The following is a 17,045-nucleotide window of genomic DNA, read 5'->3' as shown; positions in this document are numbered from 1 at the left end:
GGCAACGTTTTGACCTAGTTGGAGACATACTGTCAAAAGAACTTTTAAATTCATGTTATGATATGTTTAATAACAATAATACTGAAGGTGTAGTACATTAATGTTAACTTACTCTCAGATACTTTTATTTTGACATCGTAAATCTAATAATGTTTGCTGAATTGTTGTACAATCATTGATGACGTTCATATTAATGTAACGATGTATGGTGACATGCTTATCCAGTCCCGTGGGCTGCCGGACGTGAACTATCTTGAGAGTTAAATACAAGATCTTTGACTGTAATTCATGTCTTGCTTATGACGTATGCAGAAGACACAGAATAAAGTGGAGTGACTCGGAAATGAAGAGATCCTTGTGACTCTTAACAAAAGGAAACAGGTATCAAGAATGGCAAGAATGGCTGCCACATTCTACGAACTCTCGGCCAAACTATTAACTGGAGAAACGTTTAAATTCTCCTCCTTGAAGGGCAAAGTTGTCCTCATCGAGAATGTCGCGTCTCTCTGAGGCACGACCACCAGGGACTACACCCAGATGAACGAGCTCCACGAACGGTACGCCGGCAAGGGGCTCGTGATCCTGGGAGTGCCCTGCAACCAGTTCGGCCATCAGGTGAGGAAACGATTGTTCTCTTCACCAGCTCTCCTCTCTGCACGTTCAGGCGTACTGGGGTTAGTTTTAGGTTTTGTTTCCATATGCATTACATCTGATAGGCCGGGAATAACTTTATAATTTTGAAACAATTATACTACAGCATACCGCTATATTGTCAATTATAATTGATTTGTAGGCTATTCACTCAGCTGTAAGGCGTGTTCTTCCGGGTTTAGACTTGCTTTATATATCCATGTGTACTGGCTGGTTCAAGGTTTTAGCTTGTCTTATATTTAGTCAATTCTGTATGTATCTGCTACAGGCACTAATTCAAGTTCATTATTACATTATCTAAACCTAAAACTCAAGGACACTTTTAGCTGTTGAGGAATTTAGTTCCTTTTGAAATCCAGTTTCAGCATTTCCTTCTCAGGAAAGAGGAAGTAGTGTTAGTAACAAAAAGGTATCTACTTTTTAAGTTGTTCCTTATAAATTAATCCATGCAGCTTTTTCTGCTTTACAATTTTAATGCAGAGAATAAGCGTGTAATTTATTAACTAAGTTTTTATGACAACACTCGTAAATCATTAATACAAATAATGGTTCAAATAATCAACAACTAGTAAAACAGTGGGGAGGGATTCTTTCTGATCAAGAAAAAAGCAGATAAGACAATAACAAGTGGGCTCACAGCAAAAGTTAGAATGGTTTACTTATCAATTTATGTTGGACTGTTGTAGTTTACCATTCTACTTGAACTTTAAACCTTTGTTTCATGATGGTATCAGCTCACCCTTCGCTCAAATATTAAAATAATGTCGATAGAGACATACTGCCATGTTAGACTTTGTCAAGGATTTATTAGAGTGACCTGCTTTCCAAAATGTAACATAATCACAGCTAAAGTTCTGATTTAACCTATTAGGAGAACGGCAAGAATGAGGAAATCCTCCTTTCTCTGAAGTATATCCGTCCTGGAAATGGCTTCGAGCCAAAGTTCCAGCTCCTGGAGAAAGTAGATGTGAACGGGAAAGATGCCCATCCTCTGTTTGTGCACCTGAGGGAGAAGCTCCCATTCCCCAGCGACGAGCCAGCTGCCCTGATCAATGACCCCCAGTGCATCATCTGGACCCCGGTCAGCAGGAACGACTTGTCCTGGAACTTTGAGAAGTTCCTCATCGGGCCAGATGGAGTGCCGTTCAAGCGCTACAGCAGGAGGTTCCTCACCAGCGACATCGAGGGCGACATCAAGAAGCTCCTCAGCCAGGCCAACTAAAGAACCCGTCCTCCACAACGTGCGGAACCTTTACTCCACCTTTGGGCTCCTTGCTTTCCGTACAACACTTTTCCAGACCACCTGTGCTCTCTTGCATACAATGGCTGTGTTCTGTTCTTATACAATATGAAGGCATCCTCTGAAACCAAGTTATTTGTGAGGGGGGTACCTGATGAAGCGTAAAGGCCTGGACGTGTTCAGCTGCATTGTGTGTATGCAAAGCACAGCAGTGTTTTGAAGTGTAAAAAGGAACAATAAATGTATTTTTACCCACATATTCCATGACAGCCTCTGTAAAATTATGGTACCAATATTTTATATTCTTTGGAATATATATTCAAGTCAAACTTTATGATAAAGACACAATTTAGTCTGCACTTAGAAATAACTTTATCAAGTGATCTTGATCATGTAACCCTAAGTTATTGTGGGTCAAATTCCCAATCCAGAACTTGTTTGCAGCAACGGTGTGACTACTGTGCCAACAGCAAAGTGCAGATCACAGTAAAGTATGCAATTCATCAGCATTAAATTAAGGTTGCATCACCTGCCAATAAAATATAATTCTGCAAGGGTTATTTCCCAACTACCTCCAATGTTAGTTTTGTTAATCACAGCTTTATTGAAGGCTCATTAGAGTATTGTTTATTGTGTGTAATTAGTCCAAACAAAACCACTTTGTTGAGGCCTCTAGTCTTTATTGTACTTTGAATTCAAATATTTCTCAGTTTAAAAACAAATACTGTAGATATTGGCAATAAGATAAATATGATGACAAGAATCTTTACACCTATTTTCAATAGTCTGATTATTTACATGTCTTCGGTTATTTTAGTTTGAATTGCTGTTGTGATTAAGAGGGAAAACAAGATTCACTGCATTCTGACGCTGGATTTTGTTTTCAACTAAGTATCGAGGATTACAAATAAGATGTAAAGCTTTTCTAGGCATAGGCTTAAGTGATCATAATCAGGTAGTCCTCTTTGAAAGACATAATTGGCAGGACCAACCAGCAAAAGGGTACTTGGAGGTCCTTATCAACATGCTGTAATGCGACAAAGTGCAGAATTTATGCCACAGAACAAGACTTATGGGAATAGATCCATTAAGTACTAACTGCCACCTGGTTTCACCCAAAGACCGAGTATAAGTTTATTTTAAACTCAGTCACTCACACAGGACACCCGTTATAACTGCTTCCTGTGATACCTGTGTCTGTAAAGACCCATTAAGATGCAGCAAAGGAATTCTGCTCTTACGCCACCAACCGAGACAGCTTTGCCTTGATTTACTTGACAGCTGAGTGGTGTGGTGTACTGGGATCACTGGAAGCAAATGTCTGCACTCAGTGGGAATGCCATCAAGATACTGCTGCCCTGATCCATCTGATGACACATGTAGGTTGTTCCCAACCACAGGGAGCAAGTTCAAGTTTCATTAATAAGAGCACCACTTTTATACTAGTTTATTTTTGCTTCACTCAGTGTGCTTTTAAGATATCAAATAACATAGCCATTTCAATACAGAGCTGCATTAATGTACAAGACTAATAAGGACATGCCATTGCAGGTGAGCGAGCGGTCTGATCAGGCAGCAATCAAAATATGCTTATAAGACACATTAAATGATCTGGAAGTGTATGACAGACCATAACCCTTAATGCTAAGGCCAAATCATACAATCCTGTGATATCTTGATGCACCAGAAGCAGGTAGATAATGTACTCATGAAGAATTCAAAGTGCCCCCTTTTTAGTCAGGTTGCAGGAATCAAAAGGCCGCGTTTGCATTGTCATTACAAAAAAAGACAATAAAATCGTTAGCAGGGTAGGACTCCTCCCATAAGTTTAGGGTATGAGAAGTAGCAGAGCCCATTCTGTGCATCATAGAACAAAAAAAAGATGGCTGAACAAGAGCAAGGAAAACTGCTTTTGCCACAAATCATGTCAAGATGCAGACCATAAACCTTGAAACAAGACATCCCCTCTGTGGTTTAGATTGCAACACAGATTTGGCAGCCTGCCAATCAGTGATCCACGCAGGTGGAATAAAGGTCACAGGATTCTTTCAACAAGAATGGCATGTATTGTTCTGTGTGCACATCACACTGTCAAGAGTTTGCATTTACCTCAGCACAGCAAGATTATCAGAGATAAATCCAGGCACAATGCCAGTATGCTGCTTATGTCTTAACAGTTGTTATTTTCATCATAAAAACCTTGGAACGCTTTGGTTGAAACATGTGCATTTGGCTTTTTTAATATTTCTGACTGTTGAGGGCAACAGAAACATTTTTTTTAATCTATGCATTTGAGGGCACTTCTAACATTCTGTTCATCCAGTGAGAGGATCTATATCCATACTCCTCTTTAGTTCCAGACTAGTAAACTATGATCAGAAATCAGTAGGCCATCTGCTGCAGGGAAGAAGTCTCTCAGGTTACTCTTCTGACAAGGCTGTAGGCTGTAGATGACAACATTCGAGACAGAAATCAAATAAGATATGGGGAAGGTCGGGTTAATAATGTTAAGTCTGTGAAGTCCTCTGTCACTAAAGTAGCTTTGTGTGTGCGTCCGAGTGTCTCTATTTGCCATATATGTTTCAGTGCGTGTCCCTTCGCATAAGGGCTCTCCTCAGTTTATGTCCATGTGGTCCTCGGCTGCTTCCGGTCCTCCCAGTGAGGCCGAAGGCTGAGGTTTGGAGGGGGCTTCCTCGTCTCTGCGCTGGTAGAACAGCACGTAGGCTGCTTTAGTCTGTAAGGGACAACAAGGATAGGATTACACTACAATATCAGGGACAGTTGACACCAAGGACAGAAAGCCAAGAGGACTGGGGGCTTATCTTAGACGAAGATTAGTCAATGACACAACGGCCAGTTTCACCAAACACTGCATTCCTCAAGATACTATGCCTGTGTACAGAAAATGTATGAACATTAAAAAGTCAAAACTCACCACAATCTGGTCCTCTGAGGCAGAAGAGACACTGCTGTCATCAAAGTAATACCACTTTCCATCCACTTTATTCTTGCCATAAGCCGTGTCTGTCAGATGGAAATAAGTGTTAAACAAAGAGGTACTCAGTTAACTTGTTCATCAGGAAGAGATGAAAACCCACACCTCTTCACTAACAGACAAAGCAAACACTTGACAATGAGTCAGAGAAACAATATGCAAGACACTTTGCCCTGTTAATTTAACTGTTGTGTGTCCATGGAGACATGTTGTGTAAACGTTTTAAGACAAACAAACTGGATGGGCAAAAGATCAAGACAGTGAATTATGAAAATATAATAGTTTTATGTTAAAATGAACTATTAACAGCTCTTTACGGTACAAAAAATAAATACATAGTTACTTACAATGACCCCCTCCCATTCCTCCATAGTGGTTTGACACGGCAATGAGGTCATATACGTAGGGGCCGGCCTTAGGATCGCACACAAACTCGGACATGTTCAGATCCCTGACAAAGAAAATATCTTTAGTCATTTGAAAATATAATGGCGTTTCTAGCAAAACAGTTATTAAAACGTAAAACTATCTCCTACGACTACTTACTAAACAGCCAAAAGAAAGAAAAAGAGAAGATTCTCTTAAAGTGATATTCAATGTAAAACAAAACGTATGGCCCACTTTTCAAAAAAGTGAGTCAAGAGTCGATATGTGTTGCACTGAGACCGGTAGATGCAAAAAGAACATTTTCACAGAGTAAATAATTCATACATAGCTGAAAGGCTACTTATGAAACCTTTTTTAGTTACACAACTAAAACAGATAAGGACAGTGAAGACACAGGTGTAATGATGCCAGTTCCCTGAGGCTGCCGTCCATTTCCTTAAGTACAATAAATACGGTATTTCCTCATTCAGACCTCACTTTGTTCTGAGTTTCAAGCTACAGCGCCCCCTAGTGTAAAAGTGCCACTGATTCAGCACTTTCTTGAAATGGCAAAACAAAATTCTTAAAATTAAGGAAAAGAATGTGCATCCAAAGCTTCTTTTGTCACAATCTGATCTGTATTTCCAACGGAGTTGCACTGTGTAGCAAATCTATGCATAATTATGTTATTAATTAACAAAAGAAAAAGAAGTTTCAGTAATCAGGTAGTCATAATTGCCCAGAGCTAATACAATGTGAATCTAAAAACCAAAAAAAAGTCGAGATATCGACTATCCACCTTCAGAGTTGATCACTTATCGGGACATCTGGAATTACGAAAAAGACACATCCCTGCCTTTTCTTGACCTCAGACTAAAGCACTGTTCTTAAATGTAATCACAATAATGTTAATAAGCAATACAGCTTGCATACCTGATGGGAAAGTCTACCACTGTGTCCAGCTTATCCCTCCAACAACGGTTGTAAGAGAACCGCTTGAGATGAACTACCAGAATCTGTGGCAGCGACCACAAGTCAAACTTTTTGGTGGCCTGTTGGTGTTTCTTACATGTTGGACAATACCTGCATGAAAAAGATTATATTTAAATGATGATAGAGACATAAGTGGTGGTTTGACACTGAAATGTAGTTGTGGACTCTTACCATGGATCGTGTTCTCCAAGTGTCTCCATTGTTGTGAAGAGCTCGATGCACTCCCTCAGAGCCACCGTGGCTTTCTTCTTTTGAGCTTGGAGCATGCTCTCATGCTTCTCATAGGCCTACACACAATATTCACACAAAAATAAATAAATAGGCTGCTTGCATGTCTTGTCACAGGATTTCTCTGCTTACTATCATCCTACTGACCTCTGCTTCCTGTTCATCATAGCACAGTTTCTTTGAAGCCGTGTCCCAGTCGATTGCCACCGTGGAATGTGCTGCAGAGATCGAGATGAGCGAGAGGCTCGGTCAACACAAAGTAGCTTTGAAAAATAAAACTAACGATGCAATTGTAAATTCAAAGTTATAGCACTGACGATTAAGTTTGAGGACATTTCCATCACAGGGCAGCGGGCTGATGTTAGCTGTTCCATAAGAGTTGACTATGCTGAACGTGAAGAGCTTGGCTGGTGACAAGCGCTGTTTGGCGTCTCCTTTAGACCCACTTTCCAAGTCAGAGGTGTCTTCTTCATCATCTTCAGACTGGCCATTCTCTGGCTCGGGACTCACCTGGTGGTCCATGGCCTCCTCCTCACCTGAACAGACAATAATGAAATCTCATCAGCTTGCCATTTTTTGCATGGTTGATCAATGTTTCCTTTGAAATCATTTATATTTTGTGAATCTTAGCTGATTACCATCATATAAGCCATTAGTTTCATTGCAGGTCCCTGAGTGGTTGCTGCCGTTACTTGAGCTGGCACTGCACGAAGCCCCGTCGGACAGGGGGCTGCCACAGCCCGCCAGGCTGGCATTGAGACCAGACGATGTGGAACATTCAGGAGCCTGGCTGCAGCTGGCAATGATCGCCGAGGCAGAGGCCGCCGAGGCTGAGGCCGATGTTGAGGCCGACGCTGAGGCCGACGCTGAGGCCGACGCTGAGGCCGACACCTTACTTTCACTTTTAGGGCTTTGGGATTGTTTTACATAGCGCCTGCACGAGGGAACAGAGGAGATACGTTAACCATCAAATAGACTCAGAACTTACTTTTCTATTTTAAGTCAACGCTCTGCCATGCGAGTTCCTTCTTTTCTATTTACACAGTAGGTCCTTACCCAACTCTCTCTAGGATCTTGTCATAAAGAACATCTGCTATGAGGTTGTGTCTGGGCACGGTAATGAGTAAAGGCTGGCCAAACAGCATGGTGCTTGAGGAGCTGCCTGCATGCTTGGAGTGGCGCTCCCTGAAATAAACAGGCAGGTTCATCCTCTCACTGTCCTCCTCCTGCACCTCATACCTGCAAAGAGCAACACAAAAGACACACATCACATCACACTGAGGCTGTATTTGAAATTGCTGCTGCATTCTTCTGATGAACACATTATGCATTATACATCAGCATGTTATCATATTAGACGTGTGAGAAATTGTGAGTTAAGAATTCTTGCATTATGAGCAAAAACATATTTAGAGATAACAGTAACATTTCACCACCAAACTTTAATAAGTTCATCCTTGAGTGCAAGGAGATGTGTGTGCCAAATTTGAAGAATGATCCTTTACTTATGTACGTATATACCGACGAACATAGAAAATAAACGCATGCAACGATTCCAATTTTATAGAAGGGGGAACAAAACACCCATGCTTTGAAATGTTTGTTTCTTTACCTAAGAAGATACCGCATGATTTCACATCACCACTCCTGAAACAATTTACTCTAGAAACAAATACATTAATGAGGGGAGACTTGACAAAATTTACTAAACCTGCTTTTTCAAATTACAAAAACAGTGGAAAGATATCCTTACTAATATTAGAGAATATTAGTTTTAATCAGTTCAAAACTAATGTTGAAGAAGAGTCACGTTGTCTCAACTCTCTGCCCTGTCAGAGGCTGCCTGCTGCACTGTTATCGGTCTAAGTCTTACTGGCCAGCTGGCAGATGAACACAAGTTCCAGTTAATTGTAGAATGAAAATGTAGATTGTGATATTTAAATAATCCATGTTTAAACAGGGAAATCGCTTGTCGAAGAGAATGGTCTGCTGAGAGAGTTCCAGCCAACTCACAGTAAGTGACTAGTTGGCTGCCGACCCCTGCAGTATTAAACACTGTCCACAGTGACTTACTGAAGATATCTCATCTTTTAGTCAACATACCTAACACACTAACACCTGCTATTTGTAACTGGGTGCAAAACTTTCTATCAGCAGAAAGTTCAGTCAAAGTTGGGAACCACACGTCTTACACAAGAACTATGAGCACAGGGACCCCCCAGAGCCGTGTACTGAGTACCTTGCTGTACACTAGGGGACAACTAACAATTTTTTTTTTTTAAATGTAAAGCATTAATTTGCAACAATTTATTACTAAAACAGACCTGACAGTGCAAATTCAGTGCAAAAAATCTTAATAAAGAATTTATACAAAATTAAGAAATACAAATCAGAAAACTTAACAGGATTTGTTTGAACGTTAGAACTTGTTCTCTACACTCACAGACACACACACTCACAGACACACACACTCACAGACACACATTTTGAACTCAGACAACAAGTGGTTACTATGTAACCACTCAACGTATCAACGGAAAACTTACGGACTGCACTTTACTTCACAAAGGTTATTAATTAGATATCGAACCACAAATCCAAGAAACACTTCCTCTTCATGTCATGAAGCCACATTATATCTGACTGTTGAACGCAGGTCTGCGTTCTGCAGCTCAGAGGAGATATTTACGCGTTGCTTCTCTTGAAGCCTCGGCGGTATTTTATGTTATCTGTGCATATGACAGTAAAAACTTCTTGAATCTTTTAACACTACTTACACAAAGATGTCATCTTTTTCCATGATTTGGTTGAGACCATCATCCCGTCTATAGATTTTATGGAACCTATGATTGTAAACGTCAGCCACCACCATCTAGACAGAGAAGTAAAGTTCAATGTTAGCATGTATAAGCTGGAGGAAAAAAATGAATAAAAAGTTCTCACGTTTTCCTGTGGAAATCCACAAAGTTTGGATAAGGCGCTGCACAGGTCGGTCACTGTTCCCAGTTTGGGGACCACCACTCGATACTGTAAGACAAAGAAGAAAAAAATATATTATGAACCAGACAGTGAACTGCTTAGTTAAATACTTAAGCCTTTAGAAACATCAATAGAAGTACAAGGCAAACTCTGTTTTTATAAAGTGGAACGCTAGTATTGGTTAGTTGATATAAATTATTATTAGTTCATTTGTAGGTGTTCCAAGTCTAGAGCTATAACTTTAATTCAACCTCACCTGTGTTGGTCTGGACTGAGGGTCTGATCGCACCAGGAAAACCTCCATAGTACGGTCCTTCTTCATGGGCAGAGGCAGTGTGAGGTAGCAGAATGGGTCAAAGGTTACAGACACCATGGAGCACTCTGGGCACACCAAAGTGGATTTGAAGAGGCCGTGGAAAATATCAACTATAATAGAGTCATTGCGCAAACGGTGGTTTGTCAGGGCTTCACTTGCAACGATCTGTAATTCCACAAATAGGGAAAAACTTTAATTAGACGACAATTTAAAGTCTCAGAAAGGTGTCACTTGATAATGTAAAGTAGTTTATTGAAGCATTTTCTTCTTCTGTTTCTCTCAAACCGAACACACAATATGGGCCTTCATAATATAAACTAGGGCTGGGCAGATTAACACAAAATTAATCTGGCAATCCTTTATTGGTGTTAACTATTTGATCTTCTCATAACTGCATGCTTTTTTGTTTTACATTGGGAGGGGCTTATCGCTTCAAATCTTTCCAGACGGCGTAGTTCAGACCTGGGCGTCTTACGACTCCCAGTCTGGCCTGCGTGAGGTCAATCAAACATGAAAAATAAATAAAAAAAGATGCAAGTCATGAATGCAAATACATCGTCACTGCTTTTACTTTGAAGGCGATTTATGTAGGTGTGCGCGCCCTTCCGTAGCCTCACCGACAGGCAGTGTTAACGAATTGAGCCTGACGTGAAAGCACGAATTGTTATGTAGCTTCTGTTCTCAACGAGCAGCGAGTGCTGCAACAGACGGAAAGTCTACCGCAGCCTCCGCGTCCAGATTGAAAGTTAAGGTTAAGGTCTGATCCATTATGGCAGAGCACTTCAAGTCAGGATCACTTCTGGATCTTTACTCTTCTCTCAAAGAGGAAAACTTTCCTCACATCAGATGATGTTCAGTGCACTTGTTCAAGCCAACACAGACTGGACTTTTCTCACTGAGGAAGAAAAACTGAACTGGAAAACATAAAAAGCATGTATTGCTTTTGTATGAAGTTAATTAATTGCTGGTCTTTAACATACATCTTTAAGGTAAGCAACAAACTGAACATGGACAAAAGAAGGAGTCGTTTGTCCCTAACAGGGACCCTTACTACTGAACAGTACCTCTTCAGAAAAAAAAGAAAACAGATTTATAAACTAGAAAATTTCGCGAGAGTGGCTTCTACTATCTTCAGGTAGATATTAAATGTTGTTCGCTGCCAAAGAGCGCAATTCATACTCTATGGAAATCTGAAACCAACGTCTTAAGAATGACCGTTGGTCAGCTGACAGCTCCTCAGGTGTTCTCTGTGTGCATGTGTGAGTGTCACTGGTTGCCATGGCAGCACCGGGGAGGGGCACAGGTGGTTGTCATGACATCACTGGGTTCAAGGACAGAGGAGAGGAAAGACTGAACTTGATTTTCAATGGAGCAGTTGGTCGGACTTCAGGCTTACTGACAAAAAAGTGTAACGTTTGTTGGATTTCACAATATTTCCTACATTACTATCAAACAATGGTGTATGAAGAGTGGAAATTGTGGGACTAAAAAAAAAAAAAAAAGTTTTTATTTTTTTACCTCCCTCTCACTCTGTCAGTTGGTGCTCAACTCTAGCGCCGAACATTCCGTGCCATACAGACCCATTGTAAACTCTGAAATTGTCCGACCATTTTACCTAAACTTGAACAATAATTATATGAAAACTGTGCGAGCTATGAAAAAATGCCCAATGAGGTAAATAAACTCCAGACTTTTGTCAACATTTTAAACTTTAAATAATTTCTCTACGTTAATTTATGGCGAGTCACTAAGCAAATGGTACAATTTCTCGCGCCGTTTTTTTGCATTTTCCGGGAAAACAGCCAGTCGAATCTCTTACAAAAGTCATAGCTCACGATTACCCGATGCAAGCCGCATGTTTTCATGTATTTTGACGCATGTGCTGGCAAGGCTGCAGGAGGAGATACGGTCCAAAGTTTTGGCTATAAGAAGAAATATAGCCAGTAAGCCCGCAGGGGAACATGAAGTGTGCTTCCAGCATCGGGTCTCTGACCCCATGTGGCTGAAGCCACACTTAACTATGGATGTATCTATGTTAACTTGTTGTTGCTCCAGAGTGCCTGTGATATTGTTCTGATAACATTACTTAATAAAAATAAAAGCGTGCAATACACTAGTTTTACATAATTATTGAATTTGTCGCATGATGCGAATAATCGCAGAAAAATCATGCGATAAATGAGTTAATTTTTTTCAACTTTCCTAATATAAACCTATGACATGAATTGCAGCTCAACCAATCTCTTTTTTAAATTTAAAGCCAATTTCATGAATCAAAACACAACAACGGTGGGAATGCTGAGAATATAAATATTTAAGCAGCGTTACATTTAGACACTAGAGTTTTCCTTTTCCATTTCCATACCTCGTCTGGGCGGCCCTCAGCATCCTTCAGGGCCAGATAAGGCTTCTTCTTGACACGGTTTAGATCTTCATGGAGCCCGTCGAGCAAGAACGCCAATAGCTCCTGGGAGTCCTGCTGCTGGTAGCCTGAAAACTGGGGGGCAAAACGTCCGACCTGGGTCTGGGGGAAGAAAGGTCAACTTTGTTTGTACCTTTAAGATTATGAATGGATGATTAATATGTAAATATTTACAAAGCAACTGACTTTGAAAGTACGTGGGGCCACATAGCTGCTGCGGCTCAGCCACATCTGCTTTACGAGATCTGCGTAGGCCTCTGCAATCTCTCCCCTCATTCCCAGGGGATTCTCTCGGTTAATCTCTGCCTCATACTGGTCATTGAGGAAGTACTCTGTGAGTGGAGATGCATTGCTCAGGCACTGAAAGAAAAGGAATAATAAATGTGAACATGATTAAAAAAAATGGCAACTGACTTTCTCTGAATGTTGGATTCATGACGTTACTATTTTTTTTACCTGGAGGGCAGAGTTCATGAAGCATGTGTTGCCCAAATTACTGAGACCACACAGACCAGGCTGTGACTGTGACTCTCTGTAGTTATAGGAGGAGCTGTATGAATTGTAGCCCCCCAGCCTGTTGGAAGAGCAGATGGGTTACTTTTGGGTATCCTTAAAGACCTTGTGCTGTGATGACGCCACATGCGTTTAAACATGACATTCAAATATGGTACATGGGTAAAAACAGATTGACAAAATTCCACTTCACGATAACATGTCATGACCACTTTGTCATGCGTAATTATTGACAACAAATAATATCGTCACGCTGTCCACACCACACTCTTAGAATACTACCCAAAAACTCACAATCAAGCAACATGTTAAATTTACAATGGAAAAACTGACGAACTTAAAACAATGACAAGCAGAAATACTATAAGATAAGAACTAATGATATTATGGGATTATATGGTGTTATTGTCGTTATGTAATTAAAATATTGTTCTATTTTGCTTCAATGGTGTATAGGGGCAGAACTGACTGTACTGAATCAACAAATGTCATGCAGGAGTAGTGTGTGGGACTGTCTTTTTAATCTCCTCTACTAGACACCGGCATAAGATATATTTGAGGTGTATGTCCAATCATAACATACTTTCTTTTATTGATGTAACAACTAAATACCACGGGAGGAGTTGGATCCAAACCCACGTCACCATAACTGAGAAGCCCCGTGCCATACAAAACATGCAGTAAATGTGCAGAAATGGTAAAGGACAGCACTATGTGCGTGGAGAAAAAAAGTGATGTAGGGATGAATCAGAAAACAACACTTGCCTGTTACCAGAGGATGTGCTGTTGTTAAGTGTGTAGCCAGGACTACAGCTGCCGTCTCCATTGGTCACTGTTGAGGAGATACTGGCTGTTGAGTTGGAGGGTAATTTTGGGGATGTAGTGAAATTCCTTGATGGGGTCGTACTGGATCTGGTGAGCAAGACCAAGACTGTATTTAACATTTTCTTTTTAAATGTTTGGAGCTATAATTCTCAAAAATGATATACTAGTATACAGTTTACATTTTTTTAGGCTTTTTCAGAATGACAAAAAAATATCTACAAGGTATTTGCTTACTTGGGATGGGAGGCTTGTCTGGGCCACGTTCCATCTTCATTCTTCCGCTCAATCACAAGCACCTGTGGGAAAACAAGCCGATTGAGAGCCAAGTTGGCAAAACTGACCTTTATATCAGAGCTATCATGTCTCAGGCTTTAATTTAATACCAGCGTGTGCCATGTGCTGCCACATTTAGCAGCTGTACGTAGATCTGTCAACTGCACTTACTACAATGTGTGATTAAGTCTATTTGTATACAGTTTTAGGAAAATAGCTGCTGTGATAAATTGATACTTTATCTCTCATCTTTCACATTGCAACTTGTGACAATACTTTACATGAGTATTGGCACAGTAGCATGAACTAATACAATAAAACAGTACTGAATAGTTAAATTTTTTTTCAAGGAATGGGAATATCACAAAGATGTTATCGTACTTCTACAGTAACATCTGATATACCACATAGTTTGTTGACTGTTATGTAGCAAGATGTAATTATAATCCTACCTACACCCAGTCACGCCCCAATGTATATAAAGGGAACACAAACTGTAATACCTTTCATTACCATTGCAAAACAACACCCCAATCACGTCTTCTTAAAAAAATACTATACAGCTGAAGCATAATCTGATGTCTCTAACAACTAGATTACATGTTCCAACCTCAACCATATAGATCTTATTGCATGGCTGATATAGCGTACAGCAATAGACTCTTAGAGGTCATGTTATTCTGTACCACGCCTGTAAATTAATTATGTATGCACAGTGAGTACCACTATGCTACTGAGCTGTGGTGTTCTGCAAAAGAAATGAGGAACAGAGTCTAACAGTAATCTGAAGGTTATTTGAATAACACCTACCTGCCCCTGGAAGAGACCAGCATCCTGTACAGTGCTGTCTGGCTTGTTCAGCTGCTCGTAGGTGTTGCTCATGTATTTGTTCCAGAGCCGTGTCTCCTTCTCCGAAGAGATATTGAACAGCGTTCTCATCTCCTTCTCTATAGTGTCTGAAAAGAAGGGATTTGAAGGTTTGATTATCTTTCCTATTTATTTTACACACATTTTATGAAAGTATTATATTTCCGGTGTTTAGGCAGCAATCTATCTCGTCAATTCAATACAAAGTTGAATACGTAGAAACTTATGTCAGCCCTCACCGATAGTATCAGCTTTACTGAAATGACGCGTGACAACATTGTCCATGTTGTCATTCTCACACAAGTTCAGCTCCAGCAAATATACCTCCACCTTACAGTGCTTGACAAACATGCCATGTTCAACAACCTGAAGAAGAAAGAAGACATTTAGGTGCCAAAACCTTAAAATAATGTTCAAGTAAAAACAAAATCCTCATCAGCATTACCTTCCTGACGATGGGTCTCTGGCCATCAAGACAGCCGTACCAGCTGACAAGTTTTGTCCATGCCTCAGTGGGTACAAGGACATAATCCAGCTCATCAATAAGGTGCTCTTTCAGCGCCTGAGTCTCCTGGTCTTTAAGGAGACAATAACACAATGATGACTGCATGCTCAACAGCTCTTTTAATATGTATGGGGGGGGGTTATGCTGTTCACAAGTGCAAACAAATCAAAGCCCAATAGATGTTGGTTTACAGATGAAGGCTTTACCTGAGAAAAGCCCAGAGTTATCAATTGGTCCTGGATAGAGGCTACGCTCTCCAACATTGTACATGTCCCAGCTGTCAAATCCAACATACTTCTTCCATTGTTTGAACCACCGGCTGTCTATTAGATACCTAAAACAAATAGGTTAGCCACAAATTATTACATTTCTTAAAAGACAATTGATTATGTTTCTGAACTTGGAAAACTTATACTTAAAAAAGCATGTCTGATCCCCTGTTATAATATCAAGCAAGGAAAGGACAGGATCAAGAAGTGATACATGGGATTTGGAGAGACATTGTACTCAGTCATATGTTAACCCATAAACTTGTGCAATCCTAAACTGCCTTGGCAGCAAGTAAATTTGACTGAATCTACTCCAAAGAGAATGTCCTCCAACTTATAGACTTGTTAGAAAAACATTCACATAGTACAATGTTAGGGTCATAAAACTCTGTTTTGTTTGACCAGTCGATAAAAATGAATGCAACAGCTTCAAATAGGAAAAGTAAGATGTATGATCATTAACTTCCAAGCTATGCAACAGTGTAAACATGCTTTTGAAAAATCTTACATTTCAGCTTGAATGCCATGGGATGGTTGAGCATTTACGTGTAATGATACTACAGTATAATGAAACACCATACAAGCATTAACATACTTTCAACAACTATCTGAACGTGATGTTAGCTCAGTAGCTAGCAGCTGATAAGCATTATAACTGTGGCATGTTCTTTCCTAACTGCCCATTTCTACAGAAGGCAATTTATAATCTTGCTTATCTCTGTGTTGAAAAATAAAATAGTGAAATCCCTTAATACACCTTGCTGCATTGAGCTCAGGCCTGGACGGTCTTTATGATCTGAAACATTGTTAGCCAACACAGGAAGCTGACCAGTTCAGAAACCTGAGAGACAACTTCAACTGGCATGTCAGTACAAACAGGTGACGACTCGCCAAACAATCCTGCCAACTGGCCCATTTCCTGATAGCTGCAGTTATTTATCTGACAACAAGCCGGCCTGACTGGCAGGTAAACTCACCATCTGAATTAAGGGCCTATTCTACCAGCCGACTAGCTACCACATTATCCAACGTCACTTAGATTAAGTTGTCACAAAACCGACGTTAAGGTTTACAAATGACCAATTTCGTCATGTTAGTTTCGCTGTACACAGCCAAACATAGCTGTTACTACAGGCACCATGTAAATTCTTAAGTCGAGCTGGCTTGCAGCTAGCGGGCTAACTTGTTAAACGTTAGCTGGGCTAAATATCGTTAGCACAGTAGCTTTCGATTTCAGACTTGCAGCCATCGGTTCCGTTAGCATGCTAGCTTTAGCGTGCTAGCATTTCCGGTTTCTCACTAGCTAATGCTAGCTAGCCATCGCGAGCTGAAACACATAGATAACGTTGACGATTCGTACCATTCGTCTCCCTTTCTTAGAGTTGTCTTCAAAAGTGACCCAATAGTCTGTTTTTGATTTTCGGTTGAAGGGGTTGGCATTTGTACGGCTACTGGCTCCGAGTCGGAGTCCGCCGCGCCACCCGGCTCGGGTCCGCCTCCCTCGGCCATCATGTAGCGAGTGTGCCGGTACCGTGAACGCGCGAAGAGGCGCGCACTCGTCTTGTGCGAGCTTCAGAGCTGTGCCCGGGGAAACGTTCTTCCT

General features: G+C 40.6%; 2 protein-coding genes across 3 annotated transcripts; one reads left to right on the top strand and one right to left on the bottom strand.

Annotated features, from left to right (window-relative positions):
- Positions 1-319: 319 nt before the first annotated feature.
- gpx1b (glutathione peroxidase 1b) lies at positions 320-2,148 on the top strand. Its single transcript, XM_068593442.1, has 2 exons — positions 320-615; positions 1,523-2,148. Exons 1-2 carry the CDS (start codon positions 391-393, stop codon positions 1,871-1,873), a joined length of 576 nt encoding a protein of 191 aa, XP_068449543.1. The 5' UTR covers positions 320-390; the 3' UTR covers positions 1,874-2,148.
- A 1,176-nt stretch (positions 2,149-3,324) lies between these two features.
- On the bottom strand, positions 3,325-16,984 carry usp4 (ubiquitin specific peptidase 4 (proto-oncogene)). Of its 2 annotated transcripts, XM_068593441.1 has the most exons (23): positions 16,803-16,984; positions 15,380-15,507; positions 15,114-15,244; positions 14,908-15,034; positions 14,612-14,757; positions 13,763-13,824; positions 13,469-13,615; positions 12,647-12,764; positions 12,377-12,550; positions 12,134-12,292; positions 9,709-9,933; positions 9,417-9,500; positions 9,251-9,345; positions 7,530-7,712; positions 7,112-7,407; positions 6,791-7,009; positions 6,621-6,691; positions 6,417-6,532; positions 6,186-6,335; positions 5,234-5,337; positions 4,827-4,915; positions 4,464-4,625; positions 3,325-4,335 (listed from the first exon to the last, which is right to left on the bottom strand). In XM_068593441.1, exons 1-22 carry the CDS (start codon positions 16,952-16,954, stop codon positions 4,506-4,508), a joined length of 3,096 nt encoding a protein of 1,031 aa, XP_068449542.1. In that variant the 5' UTR covers positions 16,955-16,984; the 3' UTR covers positions 3,325-4,335; positions 4,464-4,505. The 2 variants fall into 2 exon arrangements, with proteins under 2 accessions (XP_068449542.1, XP_068449540.1); XM_068593439.1 differs by having other exon boundaries at positions 3,325-4,625.
- Positions 16,985-17,045: the final 61 nt, after the last annotated feature.

Source organism: Clinocottus analis, unplaced genomic scaffold (genome assembly GCF_023055335.1).
Source record: "Clinocottus analis isolate CAN_PGR_092001 unplaced genomic scaffold, fCliAna1.0.p SCAF_3, whole genome shotgun sequence".
Lineage (NCBI taxonomy): Eukaryota > Metazoa > Chordata > Actinopteri > Perciformes > Cottidae > Clinocottus > Clinocottus analis.
Note: the sequence above shows the minus strand (reverse complement) of the source record. Positions and strands in the feature narration are given on the sequence as shown.